A 14,148-nucleotide genomic window follows, 5' to 3' on the forward strand; every position below is an offset into this window, starting at 1 on the left:
TCCTGGGTTCAAACAATTTTCCTGCCTCAGCCTCTTGAGTAGCTGGAACTATAGGCACATGGCCGTAGTTCCACGCCTGGCTAATTTTTTGTATTTTAGTAGAGATGGGGTTTCACTGTGTTGCCCAGGCTGGTTTCAAACTCCTGAGCTCAGGAAATCCACCCGCCCTGGCCTCCCAAGTGCTGGGATTACAGGTGTGAGACACCGCGCTTGGCTGAGGTCACTGTTAATGCTGTTAATGAAAAAAGTGATAGTAAAGAGGCTCTGCGCTGCTGAAATGATTTTCACAGGATGATTCTGTATCTTCCCGGTAGCCAGGGAGCCTATTGTCGGTGCCCACCATTGCCAGGCATGCAGAGCCTGTCTGAGCACTCATGGCAATGAGGATGGCCCGATTTGGATCCCAGGTGGCCTTTCAGATAGTTTTGAGTTCAGACTGGTGTTAGGGCACCCATACCAGGTTGCTGGGAGGGGAAACAGTGTTCTTTTTCAAATAGAACCTTCTGGAGCTTCCTATCCTCTGTGCAATAATTTCTAATGTGCAATCACAACCATATGTCTTCTCATTCACCAAGGGGGTGTGTGTCTCTGGGCCCACTTCTGCGTTCCCTAGCCCGTTATCTCCTTGTATCATGCAGGGCCTGGTCCACATGGTCCTCTTTGGCTCAGCTGCTGGCCTCCAGTCTCTAGTCCTTTCTTCAGCCTGTGGGGAGTTCTGCTGGCTCCTTCAGGGCAACCTGGCACTTGCCTTTAGTCCATGCGGGTCCCTGGGTGGGCCTGGGTCAGAGCTGGTTGAGGGCATAGGCTCGGGCTGTGTTGAGGGCAGCTTCCAGGTCAGCAGTGCTTCCATTGCCTTGGGCCACCACTCTCGAGCCCCAGGCCTTGCCCCCCATGTGGCTGCACACTGCCAGTGCCCAGGCCTCAGCTGTGAAGGTGGGCGTGGCACCCTAGGAACAGAATCAGAAGGGGAAGTGATGCAGAGTGGCCCTCCCTGCCGGCATCCACTCACGGTACCCTCAACAGCAGAGCTGAAGGTGATCAGCACCCCGTTCCCAGCTGAGCACATGGTGGGGGTGTTGGCTGACAAGCAGGAGAAGGGTTGGGCTGGAAATATGTGTGGGGAGGTTTATGAACGTGAACATCTGCTACTTGTTTACGAGGGATGTGAGGCCTGGGAGGGGTTGGTAATTAAGGAATCTCTCGGTGCTTTCTGGGGTGGGGAGGGCTGTTTTTAGGAACAAGGAGATTCCCCCCTGTCCTGGAATATGCTCATAGATACCTCCACCCAGCCTTGGCCCCTTTGTCTGGGAGAATTAAAGGTGTAAAATCAGCCAGCCAGACCAGGATGGGTGGTAAGGGGGTGGTGGGCTGCTCTCCCACTTCCCTCACCTGGGCCACCCGACAGGCACACAACACCTTCCCCAAAGGCTGGGGGCTGAGTAGGAGCACAGATGTATTGGGGGCCTGCTCACACAGCTGCCGTACGACCTTCACCAGCACCTGGGCCATGAAAAGCAGATGGTGAGCCCATAGCTTCCCAGACCCCAGCTACCCCCTGGTCAGGACTGTGCCCTCCCCAGACCCTGGGGCAGCCCTGCTTGGCCAGCACTCACTGAGAGGGACTCAGCAGAGACTGTGTCCACAATCAGAGGTTCCTTCGAGTGCCGCTCCAGCAGCTCCTGGGTTTTCTTTGCAGCCTATGGGGCAGGAAGGACCAGCAGCGGGGTCAGGCTGAGAGGCAGGTTTCCAATTATCCCCCACTCCTGAACTGAGCCCCAATTGAGCAATCCCCTCTTCCCCCACCCACCCCAAAGGTCATCAGCTCTAAGCAGAGGTGGCAGGGACTCTGCTTAGGGTAGCCTCCTTTTTGGGTCCCACATGTGTCCTTCCCCACCTCCCTTGCCGCTTCCCTTTCATCATAGCTCCAGGCCCCTACAAATAGGTCGCTGAAGGTGAAAGGAGGAAGGTCAGAGTACAGATGGACCAGGAGTGGGCGGGAGGAAGGGGGATCCACAGTGAAGGTGCAATCAGGGCTGAATGGCACTAATCAAGTCAGCAGGCTTCCCGGGGTGGGGAGAGAGATCTGAGCCAGACTTGGGAGTTGGGGGAGAAACACAGTTTGACAGAGAGAGAAGTAGGGGAATGGCCTGGGTGATGGTTCCCAGCTGGCAGGAGAAGGAAGAAGCTGCCACCACCCCGTCCCCATGTCCTTGCACAGCCTCTGACTCACCCCCTTCCCCAGCCCTTGAGACTTCTCAGTATATGTGTTGGAGCAGCTCTAGGCACAAGGATACAGCGAAACCTCCTCTCACCTGCCCCATCTCCAGCTTACGGATGGCAGTGTTGGCACGCCGCTGCAGCATCTTCAGTGTGGCCAGCAGCTCCCGTCGCTGCCACTGGGGCATCACAGAAGTCTCCACAGCCTATGGCCAGAAGTAGTGCATCACCCCTGCCCTTCCTGAGCCATAGTCTCTGAGGTAGGGACCCGGAGGGCCAGGGAAGCCACCCACCCTGCAGACAAGTATCTGGGCCAGCTGGAGCCCAACCCGACTGGAGAGCTGGGGAGAGTCTGGGGGGGGTCCAGGGAGGCATGGGGGCAGGGGGGAATAGGGCCAGGAGAGGTTGGGGAACAGCTCCACGGTAGGCGTGGCCCTCACTTCAATGAGTCGTCCTATGTCCTTGGATAGCCGATGTGCCTCCACCCCATCCCGGCTCCCTTGACTCAGCCGCTCAGTGGCTGCTTTCACTTCCTGGGCCAGGCTCTGGCCTAGCTCTTGGGCCTGCCGGAAGGGAACCGGAGGGTCAGGGCCGCCAGGTTGACATTCATCTCCCCAGGACAAGGCCTCTCAACTCATTACTGGTCAGGGACAAATTAGACATAACAATCAGGACCAATCAAGGCACCAGCACCAAATAATCAAAACAGATGCCAGCTGCCAACAGCTGGTATGGCCACATTGGTATGCACGTATGAACACTGGCTCTGCTGCTGGGCACCCCTGAGCCTGAGCATGTCACCTGCATGTGTCCCCTGCACCCACTCAACCCAGAAGTCCCAAGCCTACTGGCATGCTGACCTGCTGGGCCTGCTCCCCCGTGACAGCCAGTAGGCGGGTGGTGCCTTTGGAAAGCTGGCGCTCCCCGATGATAACCAGGTCCCCTACAGCCCCTGTACGTAACAGGTGCCTATGGGAGGAAGGAGGGAGCAGAAAGTCAAGGGGGATGACAGGAGAGAAGGGAGAAGCCAGAAAGTATCGCCCATCAAGGGCTGATGGCTCCAAAGACCAAGGAAGGGCGAGGACCCAGGGCCCCTGGGCCAGGCAGCACAAAACAGCGACTCACGTCCCACAGCATAGCTCCACAGAGGTCTGCAGTGCGGCTTGGGAGGCCGGGTCCAATGCATGGGCTACGGGCACCCCCACTGACACCACTCGCACAGGGTCTGGGTAAACCTGAGGTCAAGAGGGATAGACCCATTAGCTGCCAAAGGAGAAGGGTAAAGCCTCCTAGTATGCCTGAAGGAGGCCCCTGATCTCCACCAAAAGGGCTTCCCCTACTCACCTCATCCAGAGTGCGCAGGCCAGGGACCTGGGCAGTGAGCGCCAAGGCCACCTCCTCCATGTACACGGCCTTATCCTGCCTCACAGCCTCCTGCACGGTGTTCTCCACCGCTCGGAGCTGCTCTGGAGTCAATGGGGTCTGGAGGGGTGGGGAGGAAATAGAAAGACCAACATGCAGTCAGCCCCTTACCTGTAACTGATGCATTAAAACATGGTCAGTGTCCACCGAGCTATCCCCAGGTTCTAGAATAGTGGCTAGCACATAACAGGTTGAGCAGACAATTCTTTTCCTTAGAAAGCTATCTGAGAGTTGGGCCTATGGGAAGCTCCAGGCCTTTCACTAGGCCCCAGACGTTGATGAAGAAACAGAAAAAGGAGGCTGTATCCACAAGGAGCTTACATGGGGCAGCTCAATGGAAGAGGGAACTACAGGACTCGGGGATGCAGGGGCAGGAAATAAGCAGGTGGGATGGGGTCAGCCAGCAAGTGCTTCTTGCAGAAAGGATTTGAGCCAGATGTGCAAGTTGGGCAGGGAGACAGGGTGGCAGCAGAGAGGGCAGCCCAGTTTGAGCAAGAATGGCTTGGGTGACAGCAGAAACAAGGAAGGGGCGTGGCTGGAGGTGAAGGGAGGGCCCCTGCTGGAGGCCGTTTAGAATTCCACAACATCAGAGCTGGGCAAGCCTCCAGACACCCTGTAGCCTGGCTCCTCACTGTTGCTGGAAGAACCCAAGGGGAAGGGACTTGCCCAGGGTTCCATAGCGACTGGGTGGCCATGCTGGGTCTAGAGCCTAGGTCCTTAGATTGGTCAACCTGCTTACAGCAGGCTATCTTTCTTTAAGCCTGTCACCTAACCTCACCTCACGTGAAGCCTGTCTTTCTGTGCTGGACTCACCTGGGTGACCACATCGAAGCGCAGCCGCTCAGGATTGAGATGGGAGCCCTGCTGCTCTGTGCCAGGGCCCAGGGTCTGCCGCAGTGCCCAGTTCAGCAGGTGGGCGGCCGTGTGCTTCTCCATGCAGCCCAGACGCCAGGCCTGAAACACTTGTGTCACCCAGGGTCCTGGGTGAGGGCAGGGGGTGGGGAGAGTGAAGGGGCTGCAGGGTCTTGGGAAGTCAGGGAGGATCCTTACCTTATCCACATGCAGCTGCACCTGGTCCCCTATCTGCAGGCACTCAGGGGCTACTGCCTCATGCAGAATGAAACCCCCACAGACCTGGGCACGGGCTATTGGGAACAGCACATCCTGGGGGAGGGGAGAGGTCAAGGTGCCTGTAGCCTTTCCCTCCCCTCGGTTCCCACCCAAGGCTTGGGTCTACCTCCCACAGAAACTAGCCTGGGTTGTGGAGGGGACTCACCTCTTGCCCTGCCCGCACCAGGTAGCCACGGTCTGAAGCCTGGCCCCCCTGTTCTGCGTAGAAGTTGGTCTTATCCAAGAGGAGGCCACAGCGCTGGCCTTTCCCCACGGAGGCCACTGCTATCCCGTCCTCTGTATACAGCTGCAACACCTGGGCCTCGCAGGCACCAAACTCTGCCAGGGCACGGAATGGTTGTTAGTGCTGGACAGGGGCTGGGGATCTGGAAGTGGGTCTGTGTGTTGGGGACAACAGGCACCCCACTGGTGGGGGTGCTTCCAGGTGGGGGCCACAGAGACCCCTGGTGGTCATCCTGGGGAATGCATAGGGGCTGGTAGCAACCATGTTGGACATTCTTCCCAGTCAGGGTCAGGCAAGCTTGTGGCCACACGTCTCAGTCCAGGCTCTCACCATAACCTCCGTTGGGTTGCAAAGAGTAGTCATATTTGGAGCTGTCGTCAGTTGGGGGCACTCCTCGGCGCTGCAGCTCCCCCAGAGCATGGACATCAAGCCACAATCCCTGCTTCTGAACTGGCTCAGCCTGCTGTGCCCGGTGCTGCAGGATGGGCATGTCACGGAAGAGGTATATGGAGAATGCATGTCACAGGGCTGCATGGGACTTCAGCCTCGCACAGCCCTGTCCCTGCCATGCAGCTGAGGACGCTGCAGCCCTTCTGGGATAAGTACTCAGGGCTTGGCTGGCTGGTAGAGCCCCTGGGCTGGTCGCTGAACCATCCATCGTATGGGCTCCTCAGGATCTGGGCTCCTCAGGATCAGGCCTCCCTGCCCACCACTGCCCCTGGAGGGCCCCTCTCCAGGAAGCTGTGCTAGCTTCTGCTCCTGTGTTTAGCACATTGGCTAGTGTTGCTCTCTGCAGGTTGTGGCCCGAGGTTTTAGAAACCTCCCAGGTGAGAGGACAGGTCCTGTCTCAGCCTCTTGATTCCTCACAATAGCCGCAGTTCTTCCCCCAGGAGCTCAGGGCTGGGGAAGGGATGTCCCAACAGAACCCAGCATGGGGGTGGGATAGCTTATACCTGAGCTTCCTCCTGGGCCAAACGTTCTAGCCCAGCGGAGTCTAGCTGCACCCCTTTCTCCTCCAGCATCAGCTCTACCAGGTCCAAGGGAAGCCCCAGGTCTCCAGCCAGTGACAAGGACCAGGCCACCTCAGCTTTGAGAAAGGAAGACAAAAAATGTTGGGGAGGGGAGGGATAAGACAAAGAAGGGAAGAAAATAAGGCCAGGGCCTTTCTAACCACGCAGAAGCCACCAGATGCCAAACACAAATAAATACCCCCTCCATACTGCGCAGCCTCAGGAGAGGGGGCACATTCAGGCTTCATGCATCAAGGCCAGAGTTGGGGCTAGTCTAGGATACTCCCTGGGCACACGTCATTTCAAAGGAGGAGGGAAGCTGTCTGTGCATGAAGCCAACCTAGGAAAGCAGGAGGCAGGACTTGCTGGGCAGTGTGGATGGGGAGAGGCAGGGTGGTGTTCCTGCTGCAGAGGGGTCTGGGTATGGAAGGAGAGTTCAGGAAGAGAGGAACATTGGGCTGAGGGAGGGGGCGGACGTGAGGCATGGGGCTGGCCCCTCCTCTGCCCACCCTGGCGAGTCTCAGTGAGCCTCTTGTGCAGGGGCTAGGTACCCCACTCACCAGGGAACATATCTGAAGGCCCCAGGCTCCTCAGAGTCCGATCAATGATCCGCCGACCCCGCTGCAGGGAGGCCAGGAAGGCTGCTTCATCCTCTGACACCAGGTTGGCTATCTGAACCAGGCAGAGCAGAAGTGGAGCTGGGTCTCCTTAGAGGGAGGGTCTCTCTCCACATCTCTCCCATCAGCCCCTTTCTCTCCCATCCAAATCCAGTACCTGGGCTGAGTTCCTTTGCAGTTCCGGATAAGCATCTCCCTGGGGGAGGTGGAGAAGGTATGAAAGGCAACCAACCCACCCCCACCTCTCCACCCTGTGCCTCCCTAAGGACACCTGCCCTGGCGTCAGACACATTGAGGACTGGGAGAGGGTCTCAAATGGGGAACTGCTTTCCCTGTAGGGTGGCAGAAGGGGGTCCTAAGGTCAAAGGCTCAGCAGTTTGAGCAAGGAGCCTGCTCAAGTCTCCCTGTTTCTTGTAAGCAAGGACAGTTTTCTTAGCTTGCTGATAGGATGCTGGGCTAGGCATTTAGGGTGGGGACCCCTGGGCATCCAGGCTAGGCCGGTACCTGGGGACATTGTCTAGGCTCAGTGATAGGCTCCCCAAGTGCCCAGGAAGGCCCAGAATGGAGAAGCAGCTCTCCCCTTACCAATGTCTCCACCACTACAGGCACCAGGCTGCCTAGGAAGCCAGGTGGTGCCTTTAAGATCTCTGTGGAGAAACGCACAGCTCGACGGAGGATCCGACGAAGAATCAACCTAAAGGGGTTCAGAGCCCAGACATTAACTCCCACCCCAAAACTCTCCCTCCCCCCATTCCTCCTACTGGCTCAACCAGACCCACCTCTCCTCTTCCTTCCCTCCTCCACCTGTGACCCCCAGCAGCCCTTGTCCTCTCTGTAGCCCTTCCAGACTCACGGGGCACCTGACATCCCAGGAAAGACGCCATCAGCGATGCAGATGCTGAGTGTGCGGATGTGGTCAGCTACCACGCGGTACGCTGTGTCTGTGCGCCCCTCATCTGCCACCCCTACCCGGCCCAAGTAAGGGGGTACCCTGCAGCCCTGGAAAGCAGGAGAGAAAGAGTCAGTCAGTGGCCCTGCCTGACCTGGCCCAGGTGGGTGCTCTTTAACACTTCCAGAGCACCTGCCCTCAGCCCTAAAGCCAACCACATCCAGAATGGCCTTGCCAGTCCAGTCATGGGCTGAGAAGCCTTACGGATGAACAGGAGCCAGGCCCTGTCCTCATGGGGCTCATGTTTGGTGCTACAAGTGATCATCTCTGTGATCACTTACTGAATTTCTACTATCAAAACTGGGTGAGTGCTTGAACAACATGACCTCTAATCCCCAAAACAGCCTGTTCCGGGAGGTATCAGTATCCTTGCTTTAAAGAAGAGGAAGCTGAGGCTCAGAGGAACTTGGTGATACAGGCTACCCAGCTCATGAGGAACAGATCTGAGATCTCAGCCAGGCCTGTTGGACTCCAGGTGCTTTCCACTACCTGTTCTCGACTCTCCCATCTTTTGTGGGGGTGGGCAGGGAGGGAGGGCGTAAGCTACATACACATGGAAGTGATCCAAGGCAGGGAGCTTGTTTATCTAGCTCCAAACCTCTCTCTTCCCCAAGCTTCATCTCAGTAAATAGTCATGCCATTCACTGTGTTGCTCAAGTCAATAGCCTGGGAACCATCTTTGATTTCTCTTTCTCCTCCCCATCCAATCCATCAGTGGGTCCTTTTGCTTCTACCTCCATGAGATATCTCAAATCAATCTATTTGTCTCTACTTCCACTGCTGTTAGCTGAAGCCACGCCCTGTGATCTTTGCCTGGACTGGTAATAGCCTCCCAACTGATTCCTCAGCTTCTGCTCTCGTCTCCCTCCAGCTTAACCTCCACACAGCAACAGGAGCAGCCTTTCAAAAGTGTACATCAGGCCGGGCACAGTGGCTCATGCCTGTAATCCCAACACTCTGGGAGGCTGAAGTGGGTGGATCACCCGAGGTCAGGAGTTCGAGACTAGCCTGGCCAACATGGTGAAAGCCCATCTCTACTAAAAATACAAAAATTAGCCAGGGGTGGTGGTGGGCACCTGTAATCCCAGCTACTCAGGAGGCTGAGGCAGCAGAATAGTTTGAGTCCAGGAGGCAGAAGTAGCAGTGAGCCGAGATCATGCCACTGCACTCCAGCATGGGCAACAGAGCAAGACTCCGCCTCAAAAAAAAAAAAAGTTATCAGCTGGGAGTGGCATGATCTGATGCACACTTTTATTTATTTATTTAGCGACTAAGTCTCACTCTGTCACCCAGGTTGGAGTGCAGTGGCACGATCTCGGCTCACAGCAACCTCCACCTCCCGGGTTCAAGCAATTTCCTCCTGTCTCAGCCTCCCAAGTGGCTGGGACTACAGGTGTGTGCCATCATGCCAGGCTAATTTTTCTATTTTTTAGTAGAGACAGGGTTTTGCCATGTTGGTCAGGCTGGTCCTGACCTCAAGTGATCCACCTCCCTCAGCCTCCCCAAGTGCTGGGATTATAGGCGTGAGCCACCGCACCTGGTCCTGAGAACCCTTCTCCGCCACTCTGAGAATCAAAGCACCACTTTGGACTTTAAGGCCCACAAGACTGGACTTTGTCTTCTTCTCTGTAGTAGACTGTTCGCAAAAATGGCCCTTTCCTATGCATATGCCACTTTAAAATGGGACTTCACAGCTGTTTCCCATCAAGAGACAGAATCTATTTCTCCATCCTCTGAATCTGTGCTGGCTTTGTGACTTGCTTTGGCCCACAGAATATGGTAGAAATAACATTGTTCTGAGCCTATGTGTCTGATCTGTCTTGGAACCTTGCTGAGCTGTGATGTGGACAAGCCCAGACTAGCCAGCTAAGTGATGACAGACACATGGCCTAGTCACCCAGACTGCCCCCAAACTGACAGTCAGCCAAGCCCCAGAAGAGGAGCTGCCTCTCAGCTGACCACAGATGGATGAGTGAGCTCACACAAGACCCAAAGAAAGCCCAGCCTAAACTGCTAGCCTGCAGACTCAGGGGGCAAATAAATGGTTGTCGGTTAAGCCACAGAGCATTAGGGTGGCTTGTTATACAGCAAAAGCTAAATGACACATGTTCCTACTATATCCCATGGGATTCTCCTTTAGCCAGTTGGCCACCTTTTTGTTCTTGGCACATGTCAAGCCCTTTCTTGGGGGGAAAGGAAGGAGGGTATAGGCTACACACACATGAAAATGCTCCAAAGCAGGAAGCTTGATTCACCTAGCTCCAAACCCCTCTCTTCCCCAAGCTCCATCTCAATAAACAGTCATGCCATTCACCTTGTTACTCAAGTCAATAGCCTGGGAGCCATCTTTGATTTCTCTTTCCCCTCCCCATCCAATCCATCAGCACTAAGGCCCTTGGTACCTGCTGTCCCCTCTGCCTGGAAAGAGCTTTCTGTGGTTGATTCCTCTTCCGTTGGGGCTCAACTCAAAGGTCACCTTCTTGGTGAGCCTTCCCCAAACACCTTATCTAAGATTCCTCTGCACCCTCCTTCCTCCTAGTTACTTTCACCCGTGTTTACTGCCTGTTCACAATCTGTAAGCTATTACCTTGTGCTTTAACACATTTATTGTCTATCTCTCATGCTAGCATGTAATCTTCATGATCTCTTTTCTGTTTACTGCTGTGTCTTCTGTACCAAGCACAAAAGACTTAACACAAAGGAGCCACTCAACACATAAATGAAAGAAGGAGTCAGGAGCAAAATCAGGTAATAAGTAATGAATCCTAGTGTCTTGCGTGACATCTTGGAATTCTTGGTTGGTTATTGTCCTCAGATGCTGAGAACATTCTGAGTTCTCAACAAAGATGGAGCGCAGTGGAGCTGAGGGCTGTGAAGAGCAGGTTGGAGGGTTTCTGGAAGGGAAGAGGCACTCACCTGGTGTATGGCGCTGAGCAGTGGGGAAAAGAGGTCAGTGTCGTAGGTGGAGTGTTTGCCTTGCAGCACGGCCACCAGCCTTTCCAAGCCCATTCCCGTGTCCACATGCCGCTGGGGCAGGGGCTGCAGGCTTCCATCTGCCTCTCTGGCCAGGGAAGGTGTGCAAGGTAAGGCCCCACCCAGGATTACAAGTGTGAGACAGATGCCCAAGTGGAGTAGAGAAGGAGGGGGCCCAAGAGGGCTGACAGTGGGAGGAGCCAGACAAGCAGTATCTTCCCCTGCCACCCTGCAATAGCAGATGATACGGCCTTGGGTCTTGTCCTTGCTCATACAGGGCTATCTCCACTCTCACTCTTGCTTGAGCCCTTGCCTGAGCACCCGACATCCCATCTTAGGACAGAATACTTTGCCCTTAGAAAGACATGTCAAGGCTAGAAGACAATCTAAGATCATTAAGTTCAACTATATCATATGATACGAGGCCAGACACTAGCAGTGACTTGTTTAAACTGTCACAGGCAAGGACTAGGATTAAATCAGTTCTTATCTATAAAGTGTTAATTGTGCCTGGCATATGGTAAGCACCATTTACGTGTTTGTTTTTATATGAAACAGATCAAAGTCTCCTAATTGCCACCTTTTCCACTTCTAGCCAGGGATTCTCGTCCTGCTTCAGCACCCCATTACCTGTTGTGTTGCATGAAGACCAGATTCCAAAGCTCTACCAGCTGCGGGGCTCCCAACCCACCAGCAAGGTCATAGTGGATCTCAGCACAGGGCCCACAAGGGCCAGTATCCCCCATCTCCCAGAAGTTCTCTTGGGGTCCAAAGGAAAGCACACGGCTAGCAGGCACCCTGGGGAGAAAGGCAGGTGAGTGGTGGGAGACAGACAGACCCAAAAGCTGGGATCCTCTCTGTCACGAGAGCCCCTCCCTCAAGTCGCAGCTCAGCAAGAGGAGGAACAGGGCTGACCCCACAGTGTCCTGGAATGATATGCTGAGACTCTGAGGATTGGTGCTGGTAGTCTCCATTTTCCAGTCTTCCTGCCCTCCAGGAATGAACATAAGGAGGGGGCTGACTTACCCTAAGCTCAGCCAGATGTCCCTGGTCTCCAGGTCTGGGTCCAGCCTTGCCTTGGGGTCACCATCAAAGTAGGAGACCCAGAGTCTTTCCTCAGGGATCCCATAGACCTGAGTCAGCAGTTCCCAGGCCATGCTACAAGCCTCCTCCTGCAGCAGAAACCAGCATGGGATGGGGAATGGAAGATGGGTGAGAGGGAGACCACACTGAAGTCATCAAGCCACATGAGTTTAGCCCTCGGCTTAAGACAAGAGCATTTCTGCTGCCATCTTGTTCCCAGAATAAACCATGAACCATTACTGCCTGAGTGTTTTCCTGCCCAGAAAGCTTCCCCCTTCTTCTATATCCTATCTTCTTTCAAGTCCCAGAACAAGTCCCATTTTCACATGAAATTCTCTGCCTACTGTAGTCTGGGGTGATCTCTAACTCCAGTAAGCACCTTAGCATTGCTATTTGATCATTTATTCAAACAACAATTTTTGAGTAGCCATTAGGCAGGAAGCACAGTCTCTGCCCTCAAGGGGCTTACAATCCCATCAGGGAAGTGAGGTAATTCCTGTTACACCTGCTCAACTAGCACTTTGCCTCTGGATCTGGTATGAGGCCCTGCCTAAGCAGACAGTACAATGGAAACAGGATGAACTTTGACTCCCTTCTTGGCTGACCACTGCTCCCCAAAGACTCACCTTAAAATATTCACCCCCAAAGGCCCAATTGCCAAGCATTTCAAAGAAGGTGTGATGGGAAAGGTCTCGGCCCACATCTTCCAGGTCGTTATGGTGTCCTCCAGCCCTCACACATTTCTGGCTGTTGGCCACACGTCGGAAGCCTGCCATCTCACTTCGTGGATTCACGGTGCCCAGAAAAATGGGCTTGAACTGGAAGCACATGAAGTGGGGAGGGGGAGAGGGATTTCCCAATTTCTCAGTAGAAGAGAAAGGTGGGGAGTGGGGATGGGGATGCCTGTTCACACCGAAGGCTGACTGTGCCCCTGAAAGTGCAGTGTAATCTAGGAGGACAACCTGAGACCCTGGGGACAGCCATCTCTGGTGTGTGGGGGGCAGGGAAGAGGTAGATAAATCATGAACCAGAGACCCTCTGCTAGTAAAATAGGCAAGGTAAAAGAAGGAGGGATGTGTTGGGAGCTGGAAACAGGGCACTGAAAGGTGGCATCCTCCGTCCCAGCTTCTTCAAACACACCCAATGACTTCAGGGTACAAAACTGAGACTCATCTAGTAGGGATCCCAGACAGCCTCTAAGGTTAACCTATGCCGCTCCTATTTTACAGATGAGGACAATGAAGTCTAGAAAGGGTGGGTGATTGATAAAAATCAAAAGTTTAGAGAATAGTACTCAGCACACAATAGGTGCTCAATAAACATTTAATGAAAGCATTATCTTTATTTAACGAACGAATAAATGAAACCAGACTTCCCCCACCAATCTGCCCCAATGGGATTCCACACCAACCATTTCTGGACCTAATACTCAATCCCAATCCATAAATTCCCCGCTCAAGCCCTCGCCTAACCCTCCCTATACTCAGCGCCGTCCCTCCTTAATCACTTTACCCAACCAAGCACCGTCCTCGTTCCCCCAAAAACCATGAACTCCGCCTCTTGCTTCTTTTACCCAATCCTGCAGCGTCTTTCTCACTGGAAAACTCACAAACTCCGCCCCCTATCGGTATGGTTCGGCCCTCACCTGATTCATGCCCGCATTGACGAAAAGCAAACTGGGGTCGCCGCGGGGCCGCACGGAAGCGGAGGGTACCAGTCGGTGGCCATGGCGGTCCCGAAAGAAGTTCAGAAAGGCAGCCCTCACCGCCGAGGCCTGGGCTGCAGCGGGCTCCGATGAGAGCGGCCGATGGCTGGGGCCCTGCCATGCGGGCGACCTTCGAATGGCCCGCCGCAGCCTCCGGGCTGCAGCTGCCACCGACGCCGCCATCTTAGCTCCGGGCAGTGACTTTACAGGGTCAAAGAGTGACGAGGGAAGGAAGCCAGGTGTTTCCTACAGCGGCCCCTGGCGGTAGGAGGACTCTGGGGGCGGCCTCTGCCGCCCGGGTGGAAGAGATTGGGTCGCTAGCAGAAGTCGGTCTAGCACAGCGCCTGGCACATAGTAGGTTCTTAATTAATTCGGCATTAAACAAATATTCATTGAGAGGTTACTATGTGCTAGGCATTGTTTTGGGCGTTTAGAGTACAAAATTGACAAAATGCCCTGCCCACTGAAATTTGTATTCTAGCAGTAATTGCTGTTGTGCTAATAAGCAAAGTAATAAATGGGGTTGCAATTAAAAGGTGTTGATTCAACTTCTTCGTGTGTGTGTGTGTGTGTGTGTGTGTGTGTGTGTGTGTGATGTGGTGTGTTTTTCCAGGCTGAGGGAAGAAGGCAGAGAGTGACAGGGGAATATCAGCATTCATTCAAGAGGTATTCAACAAATATTTATTGAAGACCTGGTATGTGCTAGGCACTGTTCTAGGCATTTGCCAGTTCCCTTGGACCTTGGCATCACACACAGCCATTTTGTCCTTGAAGCAGGAGTCCATAGGAGAACAGAGAAGCCAGACAGCATTTGCTAT

General features: G+C 54.4%; 1 protein-coding gene across 2 annotated transcripts; it reads right to left on the reverse strand.

Moving 5' to 3' along the window:
* Positions 1–278: 278 nt before the first annotated feature.
* Positions 279–13,547, reverse strand: AARS2 (alanyl-tRNA synthetase 2, mitochondrial). Of its 2 annotated transcripts, XM_032299579.1 has the most exons (22): positions 13,271–13,547; positions 12,252–12,443; positions 11,569–11,714; positions 11,173–11,340; positions 10,486–10,630; positions 7,474–7,619; positions 7,206–7,314; positions 6,778–6,816; positions 6,564–6,675; positions 5,947–6,080; positions 5,324–5,468; positions 4,916–5,088; positions 4,690–4,803; positions 4,453–4,593; positions 3,562–3,699; positions 3,343–3,452; positions 3,078–3,186; positions 2,658–2,780; positions 2,313–2,423; positions 1,614–1,697; positions 1,390–1,500; positions 279–947 (listed from the first exon to the last, which is right to left on the reverse strand). In XM_032299579.1, exons 1-22 carry the CDS (start codon positions 13,511–13,513, stop codon positions 783–785), a joined length of 2,958 nt encoding a protein of 985 aa, XP_032155470.1. In that variant the 5' UTR covers positions 13,514–13,547; the 3' UTR covers positions 279–782. The 2 variants fall into 2 exon arrangements, with proteins under 2 accessions (XP_032155470.1, XP_032155471.1); XM_032299580.1 differs by lacking the exon at positions 1,390–1,500.
* Positions 13,548–14,148: the final 601 nt, after the last annotated feature.

Source organism: Sapajus apella, unplaced genomic scaffold (genome assembly GCF_009761245.1).
Source record: "Sapajus apella isolate SASKATOON/1434 unplaced genomic scaffold, GSC_monkey_1.0 scaffold41, whole genome shotgun sequence".
In the NCBI taxonomy this organism is placed as follows: domain Eukaryota; kingdom Metazoa; phylum Chordata; class Mammalia; order Primates; family Cebidae; genus Sapajus; species Sapajus apella.

Coding starts and splice junctions, on each gene's coding strand:
- AARS2 (XM_032299579.1), bottom strand. CDS start 13,513: ATGGCGGCGTCGGTGGCAGCTGCAGCCCGGAGGCTGCGGCGGGCCATT. Junction 4,594..4,689: donor TGCAGCTGCATGTGGATAAG/GTAAGGATCCTC, acceptor CAAGTGTTTCAG/GCCTGGCGTCTGGGCTGCAT. Junction 2,781..3,077: donor CGGGGGAGCAGGCCCAGCAG/GTCAGCATGCCA, acceptor CCCTTCCGGCAG/GCCCAAGAGCTAGGCCAGAG.